Genomic DNA, 22,851 nt, shown 5'->3' with positions numbered 1-22,851 from the left:
ATCGTGAGGCAACAGTAGGGCTGATCTAGTCTCCACCCCTCAATCTACTCTTCTGATACAGGAGGATACAGAGAATTTGCATTGCAAGGAAATGATGAACCATAGGAAGAACTCATCAATGTATCTCTAAAGCACTTGAAAATCCGGAGTATAAGAAGAAAATGTCAGCATTTGAATTTCTATTAACTTTAAATGCTTCAAAAATAAATCCCAGGGCTCTTCTATTGTGGAAGGGAGTCCCTTTACTTCAATAGCTGGGAATTTCATTTATACAATACCTGAGATATTCAGCAAATAGTCATGTTTGTTTTTGGTGGATTTCATATGCCAGGAGAGGAGGTGCCAACAGCAGGTCTGGGAAAGATGGGGGGGGGGGTGGATGTTGGGTTTGCCAAGAGTGGGAAGCAGAAGTTGCCCACCTCATTTCGTTTCAAATATAAACACAATGGAAGAAAACAAACAACTTTTTAAATTATTTTGAAAAGAGATCGAAAATGTCACTGACTATCTCCAGAAGTCCAATTCTGGATGAAAGAGAAACAGGCATCTGCCTTCACCTGTCAAAGGGGTGAGGCAGGAGAGAACGCTATAATGGATAACCCCCAAAGTCCTTTCCGTTCTAAACATTGAAAGCTTTAATGAAATGCACCTCCCTCTACCTCTTTGCTTTCTGCCCTCTCTATCCATTCCTGGCCTTTGGGTTGGTCTTACCATAAACCACCACTGTGGCTGACAGGCTCCTCCTCTTGGCTACGATGTTGGCCGCCATGCATGTATAATTTCCGGAGTCCGAGAGCCGCGCCTGCCGGATGATGAGGTTGTGGTCTGCCCTGGTGTCAATGTTCTCATCTTGTTCAGAGTCAATGGGCTCCTCGTTTTTCAGCCACTCCACCTATCAGAAGACAGCAATGTTCATAAGTCATTAAAAAAAAAGAACTTTCCTGGAGTTGGAAGATGAGCAGTTAGGGCATATGGGAGAGAGCTGTACCTAACATTCAGAGGAGCAACAATGATTTTTAAAAATCTTTATTCCATATCCCATCCTTTTTGGTATTCTCAGGACATGAACACTCAAGCTACTAAACTGGAGGCCGGAAGAGAACGTAAATATCCTATTGACTTTGACCTATTTTCTAAAAATGCAGTGGGAGAGAGGAAAGACTGTAATTAGGTCATTTCATTATATTTCATTGTGTTACAACTCTGACGACGATGATGATGATATTTTAATAACTGGCCCAAAATGGAGCTCAGAAAAATCAACACATATATGTAGACTTTGTAATTTGTGCGGAGAGGATATTATGTTGTCAGACAGGGTTTGAAGTCAATATGTTTCCACTTAAACACATTTTAACAAAGGTGCGATGGTGTCTAAAGGCCAGTGTAACACAGATTTGGGTAATCATAGGCACATAAATGAAACTCAGATCTCAATATTCCCTGCTTTTGGGGATATGTTTCTTTGGTGATCATTTATGTTACTACTTCAGGGATTCAGCAGATATTTAGGTCGGATCAGGCACCCCAGACATCTAAGCCTGTCTCCCTTCCAAAGGAGCTCACTTTTCACATCCTCTGAGCGTAGGCTAGTCCCATCTTTGGTTTGTTTTCTCTAGCTTGCTCCTAGAGAACCTACTTCCCTCTTTCCATCTCCACCCTAATCCTACCCTTGGTCCAAAGTTCTCTTTCCTTGGACACCTGAGGAAGACCCAGATGAGACCTTCTACTCCCTGGATTCTCATCCTCCCCACAGCTAGGCTGCACCATCCCTACATCTCTTATTTCATCAAGCAGACCAGTCTTCCCAGACCTAACTGCCTTCCTTCCCCATTTTGTCCTTTGCTACCACATCTAAACAACGTCTCCACTCTCTCATGCCATCTCGGTAGCACCAGACGCAGCTCTTGTTTGACAATAACCATTTAGCTCTAGTTATCAGTATGTGTTATACACGGGAATTTAACAGACACATCAAAATGGTAATTCAGGGCTTCCCTGGTGGCACAGTGGTTGAGAGTCCACCTGCCGATGCAGGGGACACGGGTTCGTGCCCCGGTCCAGGAAGATCCTACATGCCGCGGAGCGGCTGGGCCCGTGAGCCATGGCCGCTGAGCCTGCGCATCCGGAGCCTGTGCTCCGCAACGGGAGAGGCCACAACAGTGAGAGGCCCGCGTACCGCAAAAAAAACAACCAAAAAAATGGTAATTCAACACAAAAAGCAACGGCAATGACTACAACAAAAAGACACCACATGGAAGCACATGCATCTGGGTTCTTTTCACCATACCCTCCCTGCCCACCACTAGCATAGATAATTGAAAGTTGGCTTTAGTTGGCTCGTTTCATGTTTGTATCTAAAGACTTCTAATTTATTGCCAATCATCAAGTAACGTCTGTTAGACAGCAATTTCGTCTAATAAATATTTTTGGCTTCTATAAAAAGGGATTTATTGGGGACTTCCCTGGTGGTGTAGTGGTTAACAATCTGTCTGCGAATGCAGGAGACACAGGTTCGAGCCCTGGTCTGGGAAGATCCCACATGCTGCGGAGCAACTAAGCCCGTGCGCCACAACTCCTGAGCCTGCGCTCTAGAGCCCGCAAGCCACAACTACTGAGCCTGCGTGCCGCAACTACTGAAGCCCGCACGCCTAGAGCCCAAGCTCTACAACAAGAGAAGCCACTGCAATGAGAAGCCCACACACCGCAACGAAGAGTAGCCCCCGCTTACCACAGCTAGAGAAAGCCTGAGTGCAGCAACGAAGACTGAAAACAACCAAAAATAAATTTAAAAAAAAATTTTTTTAAAAAAGAGATTTATTTATCAGAAGAAAACCTATAACGATCCTTCAATATTTATCCCAAGTACCATCCCATTAATGAGAGTATAGAATACCAAAAGTCATCAGCCATCCAAAATGTAACCTAGATGATCTGAGGTCGATTTTTAGAAGAGAAAATGATGCCAAAATAGCCAAAAGAGGTCTGAGAATTGCTGTAAAACATGAAGAAGAGCTGAAAAAGCAACATGGTACAGGACCGCGAAGTAAGGAAGCAAGCCTGGCTACCCACCCCAGGAGCTCCTCAAGGCATCACCACGTGCCAGCCTGGTGGGTTAAGAACCAGTGATGACCCAGAGCCCAAAAGCACTGCTCTGTTTAACAAAGCAGGACAGTGGAGCCAATTTTAAAACACATCTGACCACCGGCCCATGACAAAATATCCTTCACTCCCCACTAACACTGCATATTTTCCAACCACTCATTCATTCATCTGACAAATATTCCAACCTTTACTGAACATTGGAGGTCGTCCTGAGAGTTGAGTAAAGTCAGATAAACAAAACCAGCATAGCCTCTTTTTTCATGGATCTTACTTTTAATGGACAAAATGGAAACAAAGAAGTTAAATCCACATCACCACCAGAAAATAAGAGCTGTCACCAATATTTGGGATGAAACACTGTAAAGCCAATAGGATTGGATTTTTTTTTTTTGCGGTACGTGGGCCTCTCACTGCTATGGCCTCTCCCGTTGCGGAGCACAGGCTCCGGATGCACAGGCTCAGCGGCCGTGGCTCACGGACCCAGCCGCTCTGCGGCATGTGGGATCTTCCCGGACCGGGGCACGAACTCGTGTCCCTGGCATCGGCAGGCGGACTCGCAACCACTGCACCACCAGGGAAGCCCAGGATTGGATTTTTTAAACCACCATCACTGTTGTGTCACTGGAAAGAACAAATTGGTCAGCTTAAAGTAAGTCTGAGGAGCTTTAGTTCCACTCCACTCTCCTCCTGGTCCAGAAATTCTGAGTGTAAATTGCCTGACTTTCTGATTGTAATTTCCTATCCTTGTTACTTCTAGCACCTACAAAGCCGTTCTCTCCTGTCTCCACCTCAAGTCATCTTCTTTTTCCATACTTTCCCCCAAAACAGTTGGTCAGGAAGTCGGGAAAGTCTGGCCATGGTCCATAAGTAAATAATTCCTAGTGAGGAAATAACCAGAAAGAGCTCTGGGGGCAGTGACCCTGGAAACAGAAAAGGAGTCCCAGCAGCTGGAAATCAAAGAAAGCTTTCCTAAACAAATCTTGGCCCAGAGAAAATTAAAGCCACAATCATCAAGTAGAGGTCTGGTTTCAAATTGAACACTTATACAAAAATACATCATACACAAAATTAAGTGGGCAACAAACTAGAAAGATATTTGCCAGAAATTTGATATATAAAACAATAATAGGGCTTCCCTGGTGGCACAGTGGTTGAGAGTCCGCCTGCCGGTGCAGGGGACGCAGATTCGTGCCCTAGGTCCGGGAGGATCCCACATGCTGCGGAGCGGCTGGGCCCGTGAGCCATGGCCGCTGAGCCTGCGCATCCGGAGCCTGTGCTCCGCAACGGGAGAGGCCACAGCAGTGAGAGGTCCGAATACGGCAAAAAAACAAACAATAATAATATGATGATCTGAGGGATACTGATCTGAATCACTCAAGCTCTCGTATCAGTTGATGATAAAATGCCATCCAAGATAAGACAGAGAAAACACATGCTAATTAAACAATCGAATATTCTATACCACTAATAAAAAAATTGAACAACAATAAATGACATTTTTCTACCCAAAGAGCAAAGATTAAAGTTACACAAGCATATACAGACACACACATACATATAGTATTATTATTATTATTATTTTTGCTGAACTTAAAGAGCATGGGGCATTTCTGTTATTGCTGCTCTACGATTATCTCCTTTCTGGGATGACACTAGTAGCCTCTTAACTACCTGGTCTGTCTGGTGCTTCCATTCCTGCCTCTACAGTCGATTCTCCACAAAGGGATCAGGTAGTATCACTTTCTGGGTCCAAATCCTTCAACAGCCTTGAACCCCACTAAGAACAAAATTGCACATCCTTACCGTGGCTAACAAAGCCCATCTTGGTCTGGCCCAGAGTTAATTCCCCACCTTAGATTCCCTAAGTAACCTCTGCACAGTCTACTCCAGCCCTACTGGTCTCCTTCCTGTTCGAGAAAACTCAAAGCCAGTTCCAACCTCAGGACCTTAACACCTGCTGATCCCTCCACCCGGAAGGCCTTTCCTGCAAGTATCCCTACGGTTCAACCCTACTTTTCATTCAGGTCTCTAATCAAATATTTCCTCCTTAGAGAGGTCTTGTCTAACAATCCTTTCTAGTATAGCAATGCCCTTTCACTCCCGGTGTCCTGCTTTAATTTTCTTCCTAATATTATCTCCATCTAATAGGCTTAAAGGTAGTAAAAGGCTTCTGTTCTTGTAAATGTGATCCCAGGAATTTACCAAAGGAAATTATTAGGGCTACAAACAAGGATTTAAACAAAATAAACTATTTTTTGTAGCAAAAAAGAATGAAAGAAAAAAAAAAGTATGCCAAAGCTACAGGCCAAATAACAGACCTTTGTTTAAATAAATGATTCAGTAATAAAATATAATATTATATAGCACTAAAAGTCTTGATTTCCACTAGTGAAAGCACTGAAAATGCTCATAATATATGGAAGAGTCAAAATGCAAAGCTATGTTCATTGTTATCATAAATTTGTAAAAGCAACAAAAAAAAGAAATCACAAACTTACATACACTTAAAAAATGGTTGGAAGAAAATGCAATATGTTTGCAGAGGTTTTTAAAAGAAGACTTGGGGTAACTGTTGTTTTTCTTCTTGGTGGTTAACTGTGGAACATTCAAGGAAGAAGTATTTAGTAATCGGAAAAAATCACTTTAGCTTAAAAAAACTCCTTTACTTATGTAGCACAGTGGTATTCAAATTTATATTTAACCATAGACTGTTTCCTCAATTTAAAGCTTATGTGATCATAGGATATATACGATATGTATCATATGATATCGCTTATATATGGAATGTAAAAAATGATACAAATGAACTTATATACAATGCAGAAATAGACCTACAGACACAGAAAACAGATTTATGTTTACCAAAGGGGAAAGGGTGGGAGAGCAATAAATTAGGAGTTTGGGATTAACAGAGACACACTACTATATATATAAAATAGATAACTAACAAGGACCTACTGTATAGCACAGGGAACTCTACTCAATATTCTGTAATAACCTATAAGGGAAAAGAATCTAAAAAAGAATATATATATATATATCTGAATCACTTTGCTGTATACCTGAAACTAACACATTATAAATCAACTATACTTCAATGAATAAATTAAATAAATAAATAAAAATAAAGCTTTTCAGAAAGCCCCAAGTGAAAAACAGATAAATAAGGAAAGCTCTTACAACAGGTGCAGAAGTGAGGGTATTGGAGTTACAGAAATGAGGGGCCCTAAGCTGCAATGGCCCACACCCAGGGCCACTGTTTGTAAAATTCCAGGAGAGGTAATTCACCTCCTTCCCTGTCTATGTCAATCATGCCCAATGGAGATGTTCAGCGCACCTGTACCATCATATAAGTTGACCCTGCCATACAATCTACCGCCACCCACCTACATGTGTACTATGAACACGTACAACGGTCTGCTACCTGGTCTCCCCAGATCATAGCTTGAAAACCATCAATACAGGATGAATGAGGTATCCCAGGTACATACACCTTCTGGTCTACTTGGTGTTCACGCTGTCATGACTCAGGTTCATCAACCCAATTATGTCTATAAACAATCGGCACATTAGGAGACACCTAACTGCGGGGCTGTTTTTTATTTGTAAACTAATAGTTTATCCATTTAACGGATGGCAGGATCTTTATGAGAAAATCAGTTTGGTATTTTCTGGGCTTATAAAGTGACAAATTGCTCTTCGATTTATGCTTTTGTCACTTAGAGAAATGTTAAAACATTTTTGATGAGCTAAGTGCTCCTAATGTAGAATAGTTTAATAAACAATAGAAAAAAAGCATTCCTACAGCAGCAGTTGCAAACTCGAATGTTCCTAGGGGCCAGGGAGGTAACGTAAACTCCTGAAGTGGAGCTGGGGGCAAACATCCATGTGCGTTGCTTGCACACTAAAGACAAGGGGCTATTCTTCGTGCCCACGAAGGAATGAGCTCACGTTCATTTTTCTTAAAAAATGTTACTTTCTTTCTCCTTTTGTTTCCCCACTTTAGATAGAGACACGAGTGTTTTTAAAAATTAATGATTGTGTAAGGAAAAATGACCGTGAACTCATCTTTGCTTTAAAATTTCTGTGCTTTTAACGTATCACAGTGGCCTTCACATTTACGGAGTATGCAGCTTCAGTATCAGGATGTAAGGCGACCTGGTGCTCATAATGACAGAAACGTAGATTCCATGGTTTGTGCAAATGAATATGCAGTCACCAGTTGGGTTCACACTACTGTGACTAGTGTAACCAGATCCTTCCATCTTTCTTGAGAAGCCACAGCTGTGTATTTTCATGCACTATTTCTTGATTCTAACGTGATGGCTCATACATTACAAAATATATTGTGAGGGTCAAACAAAACATATCCGTGAACTCCCTCTTCTCTAGATACTCCAACACACCAGCTTTCCGGCCCTTTGTGAGCGTTATCACAAAGAGGAGCTCAATGTCCTTCACTGAAGTTAATTCCTTTCGGGGTAAGTCCACTTCCCCCATCATCCTAGAATGTTCCGGTTCATATGTATCAGGGCCCATTCTCAATGCTTTCTCATGTCAAGCACCTAAGAATTTTTGAACTTATATACAGTATCCTACAAGTATCATAAGGGCATGAATACTGAGTTCAGAAATGATTTTATAAGAGGTTGTCAACACAGGAAAGCCCCCATTAAGCTCTTAACAAAAGCAATTCACATTTTCAAATTAGCATTATGGGATGATACAGTGATCACCTGAGGCCAAAGGACAATTTTTTTTATCACTGATCCAAATGACCTCATACTAACAGGTCATCTCTTTGACAGAGAAGCTTAACTTTCTGGAATGTCATGGGAGGCATTCACGCCCTGAGAGGAAAAGAATTCTTCATCTGGTTTCTACTTATTTAGTTTAGATGGATAATCCCAGTTAGGAGTGTGGGAAGAAACCAGCTACTTAGAGGTAATGAGCTAATGGATTTTCAGGATGCATGAGTTCATTAGCATAGTGTTATGTGCAGATGGTCTGCAATTTGTAGATTTTTCCAGTTTATAAACAAATCTGGAAAAGCAGACCATCAAAGACAATTAGATTTCATGCCCAGCAGCAGGGTCCTGATCAGTCATTCTGGTTAGCTGGGGACAGAAGGTATGTAATTGACGACCCTGTAGGTTTCCTCAACAATAGGCAGCATGGTGTAATTGGATGGGAGGCAGCCTCCTCTGGAAGAGCGATGCTTCATGGGAGATTATCTTATCTGAGACATGGGTTACATTTGAAAATCTCTGCATGAGTCCTGACATTTCGCTTCTTCTGACCTTTTGTCAAAGACTCCTGTGCAGGTATACACATAAACTCTACACCTAAACGTTTATTTCCATCAGACACATGTCAGGTTCTAATGCTCCTGTTTTTGTTCTTAATATTCCATAAGAGCATGAGAAGGTGAGTGCTGTTATTAATCATTTAGGAATGTAAAAGCTAGATGAGAAAGAGAAAGCCACTTTAATAGGCCAGCTCTCTTCCCATACAGGATCCCAAGCCTGTTGTCTTTTGAATTCTAGATAGTATCAAGCTGGAACTCTCTCTCCCCTCCTATCCCACAGAAAATGCTAATGGGGGCCATTTGTTGGTATCATCTAACAAGTGTTCTTATCTCCCCCACCCCCAATTCCAGTCCTCTTGGGATTTGCTAGATGAAATATAAAATTGAGTTGCTCATATATATTAAAGATGTAACCTCAGATTTCTGACTTTAGAAGCTTTTCAATTCATCTACTCATTGCTTGGGGTCATTTTCTTCTTGCACAACTCAGTGGCAAGCTCCTTAAGAACAAAAACAGTATTTTAAAATGTTCCTGTATCTTGCACAGAACCTTCTTCTGAGGATATGCAATGACACCTGTTGAATAAATTTTTTAGCCCAAATTGATATACCTGCAAGTTTAGAGACTGGTGTGATATACATACACACATACAATACAACTTCAAACTGCATTTTAGGGGTTGGACCAAGGGAGGGGATACTATTCTTTGCTTTAAATTCCAGGATCAAAGCATAGATATGATCTAGAAGAGAGACATTTTTAGCGTAGTTGTTCTTAACTATAATCTGGGAACCACTAATATTTCATAATGGCTAAAAAGGGTCTCATGTTGAATTTCATGTATTTGCTCAAGATATGAGCTATGTACGAGTAATAAATGCTTTTTCTCCTCACTACAACTAAGAATGGCTTGGGAAGGCAACCTTGTCTGATAGGACAGGGTGGAGAGACAGGGCTACACGAAGGTGTACGAGAGAGGTCGAGCTAGGGAAACACTGGAAAGTCACCATTCACAAGGTGGTCATTCCCTACAGAACCTCTCAAACTTTTTTGTAAAGTTACCACCTTACCAAATAACAAGTGTGATTGGATTTCTGCGGGAAAACAAGAGAAGGCTGTAGCATGCATTCTAGCTGTTGGGGACTAACCAGAGATGGTACACAAGGACACAGGGGTGGGTAGGAGGGGACCAGGCAGAAGCAAAGATGGGGCTCCATTGGACCCTGGGGAAGCCCCTGACTTCCACACCCTAGGACATGAGTCTAACCAATGTTTCTTATTTACTTAAAGCCACATCATGAATTTTGATCAAATGAGTATTTCCCAGCCTAAAAAATGAGACCTAGCATTTCTTGTATACTCACTATGGGCCAAGTACTCTTTTAAACACTGTACATCTGTTAATTAATTTCACTCTTAAAATGTCTCTATGAGGTCGACACCATTTTCATTACCCCCATTTTGCAAATAAAAAACAAAGATGTTAAGTACTTTGCCAAAGTCATATATTATATATAGTTAATGGTAGAGCCAGAATTTGAATCCAAGTTTCAACTCCAAGTCTTGCTTTTTTTTTTTTTTTGGCCAAGCATCACGGCATGTGGGATCTTAGTTCCCTGACCAGCGATGGAACCCGCACCCCTGCCTTGGAAGCGCAGAGTCTTAACCACTGGACCGCCGGGGAAGTCCCTCCAAGTCTTGCTTTTAACCACTGTGTTCAGTCATCTGTATCATTTGCCAGATTTGGGTGGAATGACCCTGTGCCATTTGCAAAATTACATTAAACATAATTTTGAAAACGTATTTGGGGATTTTACAATCATTCCTAAGGACGGGGTGCAAAAAATATCTTGACAAAAGCAACATTGTTGAATAAGTATATTGTCTCCCAGAGGGTTGATTGAAAGGCCAGCTCTCATTTGAATGCACACATTTTGGTTATATTATATTAGCGTGTCAGCATGTTCAGAATGTGACCAGAACTATTTTAACATCAAAAAATTATTCAAACTTACTATCTGTCCCTGTATAGCTCATTCGAAGTTATGGTAGCCCTCACCAAGTTATCTGGTGTTTGATTTTGCTTTTGAGCAATGGTCAGAAATGAATGGAACAAGTAGTCCCTGAAATCTTTGTGATGACAGCCTGTAGTCTTAAAATACTAAATACTCAAGAAGGCCAATTGTATCTAAGTCTATTGGGTGACTTACAGGAAATCATTTGCCTTCCTGAGAAAAGGGATAGGTGTTTCTGGCCTTTTACCTGGTTGGGCATGGATGTGATTGTGAAGCTAGGGCGGGCATCTTGTGACCACGAAGAAAAGGCAAAGGAACCCACAGAGATACTGATCACTGTCTTTCCACTCTCAAATGAACACACTGCTATACAATACTTTATCTCATTTGATCCTCACAACAACCCCAAGACAGGCAAAGAAAATCTTATCCTTCCCATTGTACAGATTACATGATCCACCTAAGGTGACATACTCGGAAAACGGTAGAACTAGAACCGGTAGCGTTCAAATCATTTTCCTGCCACAAAACATCAGCCATTTTCTTGTCTCTTACTGACCCCATGAAGGGCCGGCCGCTCCTTAACCTTTCCCATGATTTGGCTCGGCATTCTAAAGCAAGTCTTAACTGGGACTTAACTATCGCAATAGAGGGACCTGCTTCTACTCAGAACAGAGCCAATTACCTTCTCATGTTAGTTTAGGCCATCACTTGTTTTGCTACTTTCAGATTAGATGTCATCTGTCCTCTCTGCTCTCCTTGATAATATTTCCTTCAAGTTACTTATAACACTACTCTCGTGTCTCTCCTTTTGTCTTCCTTTTCTTTCCAGACCGGACAGCTTGACTTCAAAGCCACCTATACAGCTATATAGGCTATATATATACTATACAACTTGACTTCAAAGCCACCTATATGCGGTTGCGGCCATTTAGCTCCACTTATCTGATAATGCATCACAAAAGGAAGCAGAAATTCAGCTTAATTGTGAAGCCACAGCTGCAGAACCAGGCACACGAGAGAAACCTAATGATCACAGACAGAATCACACTCACTGATGCTGAATGAAACGACAGACAAGTTCCTTTGTAGAAGCCTGAATTCCGATTATGGAACCTTATGTTCCGACACTGTATGCCTCTTGTCAGATCAGTGTTGTCCTTTGACTTCCCCATTTCAGTTATGAAAGCCAGGTGCAGCCTCATTTTTTTGTTTGTTTTAATTCATTTTGACAGGTAGATGGTCTCGGAAAGTAAACACCCTGATCAACTGTTTACTGAAACTGTAACATTGTCATGAGTGAAAAATGAGACACGTTTACATTAACGTAAAGCATTTACAAGAATGATGATGAGAGGGAAAAGACAACACTGAACAGATGAAGCATAAATATAAAAATGGGGAGAGATTTGCAATCAAAGGATGATCCGTAAGGGAGGGTGCCCGCCACCATCAATTTTTCAGCTGTGCTTTCCCTAGTGCAATGGATCTTCCTCTTTGCTAATTCTACCTTTGCTCATTCCCATCTGCTACCGGAAAAGGAATGCTGGATTTTGAATATTTGATAAAGCAACCCCTAGGAGATGTTTCCAAAGCTTCTCAGGCTTTGAATTGGATTGGATATCCCAAGGAGTGACCTAAAACATAGTATCTTGTGCCTCTTCATTTTAAGGGATTATTTTAGGATGGGAAGAACTCTTTAACAACATTACAAAGAGCTGGCTTTCAGAGAGACTCAAAATAGTTTCTGCATTCACATTTCCTCCCGTAATTGCTGGTATGTAAATCAGGTTTTAAAGTGGTAGTGAGGGGATATTAATTAACAGTTCCCTTTTTCTGTTCCTTACAACCAGGTAACATATACTCAAGTGCTGAGAAAATAGCCATCTTAGTAAGGATTAAAGACTCAAAATGTTCATATTATAACTGGTTTTAAAAGCTGGTATCCTGAGTTACATTCGATAAAGAAATGCAAACATACCACTGACACGTGCATACACGCAAACCATTGGAGAAACCAGATCTGTTCAGAATAAAAATGTTTCTATCAGCTACATTGAAAGGCTAATCATGTAATGATCTACAAAGGAAATGCAGGGACAGATATGGATGAGCTCAGCTTCCATATATTGGGTGGCTGAGAATGAATTAGCATAATCGTAAATTTGTTCCAATTACAGAAGGCAATTATCAGAGCCCAGCTTACAGCATTTTCAAAATGAAATCAGCAAAGTGCATCTACAGCCCAGGTATATGCCACTGAGTTAATGGTGCTTAAAAAAAAAGGCTCTATGCTCATTCACCTTTCATCCCTTTGATGACCGTATACTCCATGCAAGTCTCCTTTTAGCTGACAGACACACAAAGCCACCATGAAAGAGGAAAAAATACATGCTGTACAAAAAAAAAAAAAAGTCGTGCTTAGTATAATAACTCAAGTGCAAAAGAGCCAAATTCAAACTCTGAAGTCTTGTATGGACGATTTCTCTAGATCAGTGGTTCAGACAGTGCTTTTATATTTTAGACAGTAATTCACATCACCCCTGCTCCAAACAAAAGTTCTTTGTGCAAAAATGTAATGCTGCTGTTTTGCAAAGGTAAGCCCACCACTATTCCTGTTGTCTTCATGTTGCTTTCCTGTTATAAATAGAACCTGCTGCCTTGTTAATTAATCATTGCCAACCTGGAAGGAGTACAGGAGAGTCAAACATATTTTGTACAGAAGGCAACAAATTTAGTCTCCTAATTTTAAAGCTGAAAAGGCAATTCAATTTAATCAGTTAAGATTATGCTTATATATACTAGAATGTGCCCAGCACTTAGGAAGACACACACTAGAGAGGAATATTACTCAGCCATAAAAAAGAATGAAATAATGTCATTTGCAGCAACATGGATGGACCTAGAGATTATCATACTGAGTGAAGTCAGATAAAGAAAAATATCATGATATCACTTATTTGTGGAATCTAAAAAAATGATACAAATGAACTTATTTACAAAACAGAAATAGACTCACAGACATAGAAAACAAAGTTACAGTTACCAAAAGGGAAATGGGTAGTGGGAGGGATAAATTAGAAGTTTGGGATTAACAGATACACACTACTATATATAAAATAGATAACCAACAAGGACCTACTGTATAGCACAGGGAACTATATTCAATATCTTGTAATAACATATAATGGAAAAGAATCTGAAAAAGACTATACACACACACGTGTCCCTGAATCACTCTGTAGTACACCTGAAACTAGCATACCCTTGTAAATCAACTATACTTCAATAAAAAAATTAAAGAAAAAGAGATAGTCAAGAGATTGCAGATTAGTAAGAAAGACAAAAAAGAATTTCTACTGTAACTAAATGCAGTGGGTTTTACTCTTACATAGGATGATAGGCCCACTGGAGCTGAAGCAGGGGAGAGGAGGAGAAGGGAAGAGAGACTGCCACATGTCAGAGGCTATTCTAGGCTCTTTCACACCTTAAATCACTTGGTGAGGTGGCCATTGTTAACTACGTCTTTACAGTTAGGAAAATAACTAGCACGAAAGAGCTGAAATATTTGAACATGCTCAAAATTCTGCCACCTTAAACAAGTGAGCAAACACAAAACCCTTCCTTTCCTTGCATTTCAGGCATCTCTCTTGAATTCTTTAGCAATTACTCCTTATCATTACATTTCAATCGGGCTTCCACCCCATCAACTCACTGAAATTGCTCTTGCTGACGTCACCGATGTTCCCCATGTTGCTACATTCAGTGCAAACTGTTCTGTATTCTTCTTTGACTCTCAGGGGTAATGAGAACCATTCTTGAATTGTGTCTTCCATTGGTTTTGATGATGCCACGTGTTCTCTCTTTGTAGCCTCAGGTCACCCCTTCACTGTCTCTGTGTTGGCATCTTCTCTATCCAAACATGAAGTGTTTTTGGGGGGCCCAAGAACATTCTCAAATTATCTTTAGTTCACTGACCTTCTTGAGTTACAGCCTCTTATATTTAGACATCTACTCAGCATTTATTTTTGTAAGCTTCATAGATGCTTCAAGTTCGCCAGGTGGAAGTTGCTTTGGAATCTTTTCTTGCAGAATTCAGAAAGTGACAGATGATTTCCTTAACTATTTGACATTAAAATATATGAATCTCATCATCTGAAAATAGGGATTCACTGAAAAAGATTGGACGGTTGTTGACATAATAATTTCACATTAAAAAGACGACTCTGGATACGATGTATAGAATATATGGGGTGGGGCGGGGCAGGCAAAGTGAGGAGCAGAAAGATCACTAGGAGGCTGTGACCATAACCCTGGGGAGTGCTTGTGGTGGGATGAACTGGAAATTATAATGGGCATACAGGCATACCTTGAATATGTTGAGGGTTTGGTTCCAGACTACCAGAATAAAGCAAATTTCACAATAAAGCAAATGGCACAAATTTTTTGGTTTCCCAGTGCGTGTCAAAGTTATGTTAACATTATACTGTAGTCTATTAAGTGTGCAACAGCATTATGTCTAAGAAAACAATGTACACACCTTAGTCAAAAAATATTTTATTGCTAAAAAGTGCTAACCATCATCTGATGACACAGGATTTCCACAAACATGCAATTTGCAAAAAGAAAAATGAAACAAAACAAAACACACATTATCTGCAATAAGGTGAAACTCAATAACATCAGGTATGTCTGTACAATAAAGAGTCTTAACAATAAGTTAAGGGGTAAAATAGAATGGATAGAAATTTGTGGTTGATTTGATAAAATATTTCAAGAGAAGGCAATCAAAATTTGGCACCCATATATCTGACTTGGGTAACTGATATAGAGAACACCAGATAAAAAGGTCATTTTTGGATGGTGTACTTATATTTGCTGACTGAATATCCCCTTGGTCCCTAATATAAAAAGAACATTCTGAAATCAAAAGAAAGTGAGAAAGAAAAATCAAATAAACATGGCAACCGCAAAATAGGCTAAGTACTCGAATAATTAACTCAGTGATGCCTTTAGTTAAACTTAAGATGTATATAGTAACTGAAATAAACAACTTCAACCCAGATCTCTCTTCAGCTCCAGACTTACATAGTCAACAACTTTTGGGGCATACTTACTCCAGTCTTCAGGATAATTTGTATCCAAAGCTATAAGCATATATGAAATCATGCAGAAAGATGAAAAAAAAAGTTTAAGATACAACCCTGAAGAAAAGTTGCAGAAGAGGGAAAAAGAGGCTGCAGAAATACATTGATGACATTGAGGTAAGAGAAAGTAGAAATGTATGTGTCATGGAAGTCGAGAGAGAAAAATATTTTATGGACTTAAAATTACCACTGAAGTAAAAGGTGAGTGTATGTCAAGTCCCAGGCTCCATTTCAACATGAAGCTCCTTCTACAGCATGTTAATAAAAGCACTCCACTTGTCTTTGTTACTTTTAATGTAAATAATAATAATAAACCTACACTGTCCCCCTCTGTTCAGTTTCCTCGATATTCACTGAAACTTCCCCAAAGTTAATTGGCCACTTGAAAAATAAAGTGGTATCTCTAGCTCACTCCTTACAGCAAAACAAACCTCAGGCATATAAAATATTAAAAATACAGTAAATGAAGACACAAAAGTACCATGAAAAAGTATGGGTGAATATTTTTGTAATTTTACAGTGGAGAAGGATTTCTTGCATGATATAAAAGCCAAAGCGTAAAGACTATTAAAGTGTAAAACTTCAATATACCAAAAAGATGCCATACACATGGATAAACATGAAAAAACGTTTGCAACATATGACAAAGTATTGACAAAGTATTATTATACTAAAATCAAGGGAGATAGTAAATACATTTTGCAACTTATGCAGCATGATGCCCATACAATAGAAATGGATGTTGGTTATTCTGTTCTACTAGAATGTACTGAATGAATACCAGCCTGGTTTCTAATATATAAAGATCATGATAAAATCAACAGAAAACCAGCATTGCAACAGAAAATGAGCTGCGAACTCAAGCAGATTATTTAGAGGAGAAAAATACAAATGGAGGACTAACATATAAAAGGTTTTTCAACTGCTCTAATAATGAATATGAAAATGAGATATTACTGTTAGCCTATGTGGCAAATAGTGAAACTATATAGGTTTGGCAAAAGTGTAAAGAAATAGATGTTTTCAGTGACTTTAGGGTTACAGTAAAAATTAGTACAATTAGTAAATCCTTTTGTGGGACAATGTTGCAATCTTTACCCAAACTGAAAACACTGATATCATCTAATGTAAATTTCCACTGGTTGCAGTTGAATAATCATCAGTAAAAATCCAGAGATATGCACTAAGATGTTAATTACAGCCTTGTTTATAATAATGAAGAACCTGTAAACAACCTAAACGTTCATTAACAGATTAAATCAATTATGCACATTTACTCAGTGGAATACTATGCAACCATCAAAAGAATGATGCAGTTCCATGAGACATAATTGAGTGTTAAAAGCAGATCATAAAACTATATTTTTATTATCTCTAGTGTCTACATTCAAAGACACTCATAACTATCTGGAAGGCAGTTCACCAACTGTTATTTGGGTACTGGAATTTTCAGTGATCAAAATTTTCTTTTTTACAGATTCCTAGATTGATTTAATTTTCAGTATGAGCCATTCACCAAATATATCTGGCCATCTCCTTTACAAGTATGGCTGTACTTCCAGAATCCTTCTGGGTTTGGTGGGGTTATGTGACTAGTTCTGGGCCAATGAGTTGTCAGTAGAAGTGACTTTGTCAGTTCCAGGCCTGAGTATTTAATTTCCTGCATTGAGATGCTCTCGTCTTTTCTCCTTTTCCCTCTGCCACAACAGCTCATAGGGTTTTGAAGAATGGCTACCCCGTTAACCTTGGAACTGCAGTAGGAGTGTCCATGAGCACCCAGCTGAGGCGTGATGGACACATAACGTGACAGAGAAAAAAAATTGTTGTTTTAAAGCCGCTGAGATTTCCAGGTTGTTTGTTAACTTTACCATAATGTACATTACCCTATTTTCTACCATCTATATTATGTTTTTAAGCAGGGGGAAAAAAAGCTATTTTCATTAAACAAACAAATATTTGTCCTCAAAAGGTTTCTAATACTCCTGGTCTCTGAGAGATGAAACAAATTGTCTTAAATTTCATCTTTCTTTTCCTAAACTAATACATTAACTAGAAAAACAATCCATTTCTAGATGGCTAGCAGACTAAGTGACTGTCCCATATCGTATTCTATCTTCACATCTGTCTTTACCCGGCTATTTTAGACAACTCCTTAACTTCTGCATAATCTCACACTGTGCAGATCACAGATAATAAGTCACTGTGTTAAAACGCTAACCTCCAAATCCATGGAGGGAAATTTAAATGAAATTTTTACTTTCACGTGTCATACTTAACTTCAGTTGACTATACAACTTCATTAACAAAACTGAGTTTTTCATTTGTTTTTATTTTTTAAATAACATAAGTAGTTTTACGGATTACAAACATTCCAAGAGGAATCTAAAGAGAAGTGACTTTGTACATCCAACATTTTCTCATTTGGGGACGGTGTTTACGTTTCTCGTTTTAATCAGCCTGGTCCATTAAATTGGACAGTTTCCTATTTATTTTCTATCCAGTTTATCCTCCTTGTCTGTGCATGCTGGTTTTTATGAACTAGCTCAAAGCTGTTGTTTGGTCTTCATAACACTACAGGGAATGTTTAAAAAATAAACTAAATTGCCTTCGTGACTTTTTTTCAAACTTGCTGAAAATGAGATTTTTTAAAAGGTTTTACTCCATAACCCCTTCCTCCCTTTTTAATTTAAATTTTGGTACTAAAATGAGCTTACAATATTCCATTAATATCACTAGGGGAGACACTTGTTTCCTACACAATGTAGAGATTAGCCTGCAATTCTCTCCACTCCTATCTTTCATTGTTCTATCACCTTACAATGCCTGTATATAACATATTTAGCAGTTTATTTGCCTTAAAAAATCCACCTGTCCATCTTACTTATTGCTTCATGGACATATGTTTACCAAAAACCAAAATTACTCTGCAAGCCCTAGTGTACCATAAACTGTGTTGGGAAAGAGGTGGTGATTCTAGATTTATTTCTGAACACTTGGAGAGTTGATCCTATTAACACATTCAACAAAGGAAAACCATGATCGAAATTGTCAAAAAAGAAAGTACAACCTACTTGGGAATTAAATATTTGATTATTTATTTTGGGAAAAATAAATGTACATATGTGTATCTTAAATGGGTATACAGTTCATTAAAAGATCAGCTGTAAATTGGTGCAGTCACTATGGAAAACAGTATAGAGGTTCCTCAAAAAACTAAAAATAGAGCTGCCATGTGATCCAGCAATCCCACTCCTGGGCATATATCCAAAACTATAATTCAAAAAGATACCTGCACCCCTATGTTCACAGCAGCACTATTCACAATAGCCAAGACATGGAAACAACCTAAATGTCCATCAACAGATGAATGGATAAAGAAGATGTGGTACATATATACCATGGAATACTACTCAGCCATAAAAAAGAAAATAATGCCATTTGCAGCAACATTGGATGGACCTCGAGATTATCATGCTAAGTGAAGTAAGTCAGACAAAGACAAATATCATATCACTTATACGTGGAATCTAAAATACGGCACAAATGAACTGATCTACAAAGCAGAAACAGACTCACAGACTTAGAGAACAGACTTGCGGTTGCCAACGGGGAGGGGGCTGGGGGAGGGATAGAGTGGGAGTTTGGGGTCAGCAGATGCAAACTATTATATATAGAATGCATAAACAACAAGATCCTATTGTACAGCACAGGGAACACTGTTCAACATCCTGTGATAAACCATAATGGAGCGAGTTCCCTGTTGGTCCAGTGGTTAAGAATCCACCTTCCAATGCAGGGGACGTGGGTTCGATCCCTGGTTGGGGAAATAAGATCTCACATGCCGTGGGGCAACTAAGCCCGTGCGCCGCAACTACTGAGCCTGTGCACTCTAGAGCCTGTGAGCCACAACTAGAGAGCCTGCACACCGCAACTACTGAGCCTGCGTGCTCTAGAGCCCACGTGCCACAATGAAGGGCCTGCGCGCCGCAACAAAAGATCCCGCATGCCGCAACTAAGGCCCGATGCAGCCAAATAAATAAATAAATATTTTTAAAAATCATAATGGAAAGAATATGAAAAAATGCCTATATATGTATAACTGAATAACTTTGCTGTACAGCAGAAATGAATACATTGTAAATCAACTACACTTCAATAAAATAAATTTTAGAAAATCAGCTGAATGTAAGCTGCAGAAGACCAGTAGTCTGCTAGATGGTAAAAGCATACATCACACTTTCTCCACCAATCATTCAAAAATTCTATAATCTACATAAGTATTATCGAGAGCTGGTTCTGTGTAGTACCTATGATTATGTCAGCATGGAGTTAATGCTGTATTCTTACTCTGTAAAATGAGAAGGAAAGGTACCTTCTTTCTTCTGCCTCATGGGGATATTGGGAGTTTGAAAGTGAACCTGAACAAAAGGATTTTTGTGGAAGGGTGAGGAAAGAAATTAATGTAATGTGGTCGCAGATTCCAGGAACACATCATCTCACGTGGTTTCACTCAGGATGCAGAGTCACCAGTTCAAAAACATGAGACCAGAACAATTGCAGGTTGAACATGGGCCCTGCATGCCACTCAAGAGAGGCTGACCTTAACCTTCAGGCACTGAGCGGCCACTGACGGATTCTTTTTTCCAATTGTTGCTTTTTAAATTTTAATTTTATTAGAGTATAATTGATTTACAATGTTGTGTTAGTTTCCGGTGTACAGCAAAGTGATTCAGTTATACATATACGTATATTCATTCTTTTTAAGATTCCTTTCTCTTACAGGTTATCAAAGAATATTGAGTAGAGTTCCCTGTGCTAGACAGTAGGTCCTTGTTGGTTACCTACATTATACATAGTAATGTGTGTATGTTCATCCCAAGCTCCTGATTTATCCCCCCTTCCCTACCAGCCACGCGTCCCCTTTGGTAACCATAAGTTTGTTTTCAATATCTGTAAGTCTTTTTCTGTTTTGTAGATAAGTTCATTTGTATCATTGTTTAAAATTAGATTCCACATATGAGTAATATCATAAGATATTGTCTTTGTCTGACTTACTTCACTTAGTATGATCACCTCTAGGTCCATCCACGTTGCTGCAAATGGCATTATTTCCTTCTTTTTTATGGCTAAGCGATAGATTTTAATTAAAGGAGTTTTGCTGAAGAAAAATCATTCTGGCATCCATGTGGAAGGTGCCAGGTGACACTGGGGATTAGAAAGTCATTACTCCACTAAGAAAGATGGAAAGTCATTACTCCACTAAGCAGGAGAAATGATGAATAAGGCAGTGAAGTAAAGATAGAGAAGACATAAAGCAGAATGAATAGAATTAATAAGTAGCCATAACTGAAAACGAGAGGAAACGTGAATCAAGGAACTGAGGAAACATGCATAACTCACAGGTTCCCAGCTTGGGCAACTGGTACCCTTAAGTAAGACAAGGGGTCCCAGAGTTTCAAGGTCAAGTATCTGTTTTGTACATGTTATCCTTAAGGTGCTGTGGGACGCTTTAAAGAACTGATCACTGACTTAAGCAAATGGACCCATCCAGTGAAACAGACATCCCCAAAACATGCAACCACCGGTGTCTCTGATTTGAGGATAAAGTACTTTTTTTTTTTTTTTTTTTTTTGGCAGTATACGGGCCTCTCACCATTGTGGCCTCTCCTGCCGCGGAGCACAGGCTCCGGACGCGCAGGCTCAGCGGCCATGGCCCACGGGCCCAGCCGCTCCGCGGCACGTGGGATCTTCCCGGACCGGGGCACGAACCCGCGTCCCCTGCACCGGCAGGCGGACTCCCAACCACTGCGCCACCAGGGAAGCGCCACCAGGGAAGCCCTAAAGTACATTTTATACCAGGCACTGTTGAGTCCTCATCAATGAAAGCAAGGTTTGTTTGTGGGCTTCAGGTTGGTAGTGATGACTTCATAGGTCAAACTATAAAATAACATTACAATTCTTGAGTGAAGATATATCGCACCCAGATCTAGAATATCAGCACTCCTTGAAGACAGCAGTCCATCAATCTCTGGACACAAGATAAAACTGGAACCAGTTTAATATAAAAAAGGTCAACAGCTAGCTGGTGGTCACACGTCATTTTCTTAGAGCCTGTTCTTTTCAGTTTATAAATCATCCTCTTGTTAAAAAACTAAAAAGTACAAGGTTCTTTACCCTTTATTTTTCAACCAACCACTTCTCATCTGCATTTTCTAATGTAAGTAGGACACAGCCTAATAACCGCTCCGTACTTCTTTTAATCATTTTACAAAGTACGTAGTACCTAGGATTGAAATGAGGGCATTCGACTGGACAATTATCATCAAATTCTCTTCCCCATTTTGAAAAACATCGTCTCCCCCCCCCCATCTCTGTCTCTCTCCCACATCTACACATATTCATCCTCAGCCCTACATACCGCCCTCTTGACAGCCACTGCCACCATCACTGGCACCCGAGTGGTCTAGGCAGATACAGATGTGACTCCCGAAAGGGGTACCTTCCTCATTTTCCTGTGGATTTTTAGCTTGTCATGAATATTCACTTTACCTTTAGGCCAAAAGGCTCAAACCACCAAATACATTACAGCTACCACTGCAATTAACAGTACCAATGTTAGTGCTTAAGACCAGCAAGAGTGCAAGCTGACTAGATCTGTCTTCAGACTACAATGAACTGGAGTAAGGACAGGATGGCTGTTTGGCCAGGAGGTGCTAAAAAGATCAATCATTTTCTACCAGGCTCCGGCCGTCTAAAGACAAGGAATGTGTCAGCTGTTTTTCCTCCGCCCTGAGCTCTGTATCAGTACACGTCAATTAGCTCAGGCCCATCTATTCATTGATGTATCTGTACACACTGGTTGGTAATAAGTAAGTCCCCTTAAGGACACCCGAAAGGAGATGCGTGGTAACAGCCTCTCCTCTTCCAGCAAACTTGTGGCGGCAGACTGACCATTTATGACTTCTTTTCCTTTTTAGGGCTGTTCTTTTTTAGTCTGGATTTGCTTGTGTGAAAATGTGAGCAGGGGTGTGATAGATTTATAAAGGGAGGGCTTGGGGTAACCTGCTCTGGGTTCCTCCTATCCCCACCTCAGGACCCTGGAGCTATACGACCCTTTCCCTTTCTCTGTATTTATTTTGCTTTAAAGCAAGACTCATCTCTTAAAGGCTCATAATTTTTTACACAAATCACAGACCGAGGGCAGCTGTTCATTTTCTCATCCTCACATCTGCAATCCCTATCAACCTTGGCGGTAATGCAGTATCAACAGAGGGC

At 39.8% G+C, this 22,851-nt stretch overlaps 1 protein-coding gene across 3 annotated transcripts in view; it reads right to left on the bottom strand.

The window, feature by feature from the left end:
* Window positions 1–22,851, bottom strand: part of UNC5D (unc-5 netrin receptor D) — a gene marked incomplete at both ends in the record, with an annotated part of 594,860 nt that overhangs the window by 114,285 nt on the left and 457,724 nt on the right. For all 3 annotated transcript variants that reach the window (XM_082680382.1, XM_082680381.1, XM_082680383.1), the window contains one exon: window positions 712–892. In XM_082680382.1, coding sequence (XP_082536508.1) covers window positions 712–892 — 181 coding nt within the window. The remainder of the gene's footprint in view (window positions 1–711; window positions 893–22,851) is intronic.

The sequence above is a fragment of the Grampus griseus genome, assembly GCF_964374135.1.
Source record: "Grampus griseus genome assembly, chromosome: 21".
Classification (NCBI taxonomy): domain Eukaryota; kingdom Metazoa; phylum Chordata; class Mammalia; order Artiodactyla; family Delphinidae; genus Grampus; species Grampus griseus.
The sequence above is the reverse complement of the archived record's forward strand: the minus strand, read 5'-3'. Positions and strand labels throughout refer to the sequence as shown.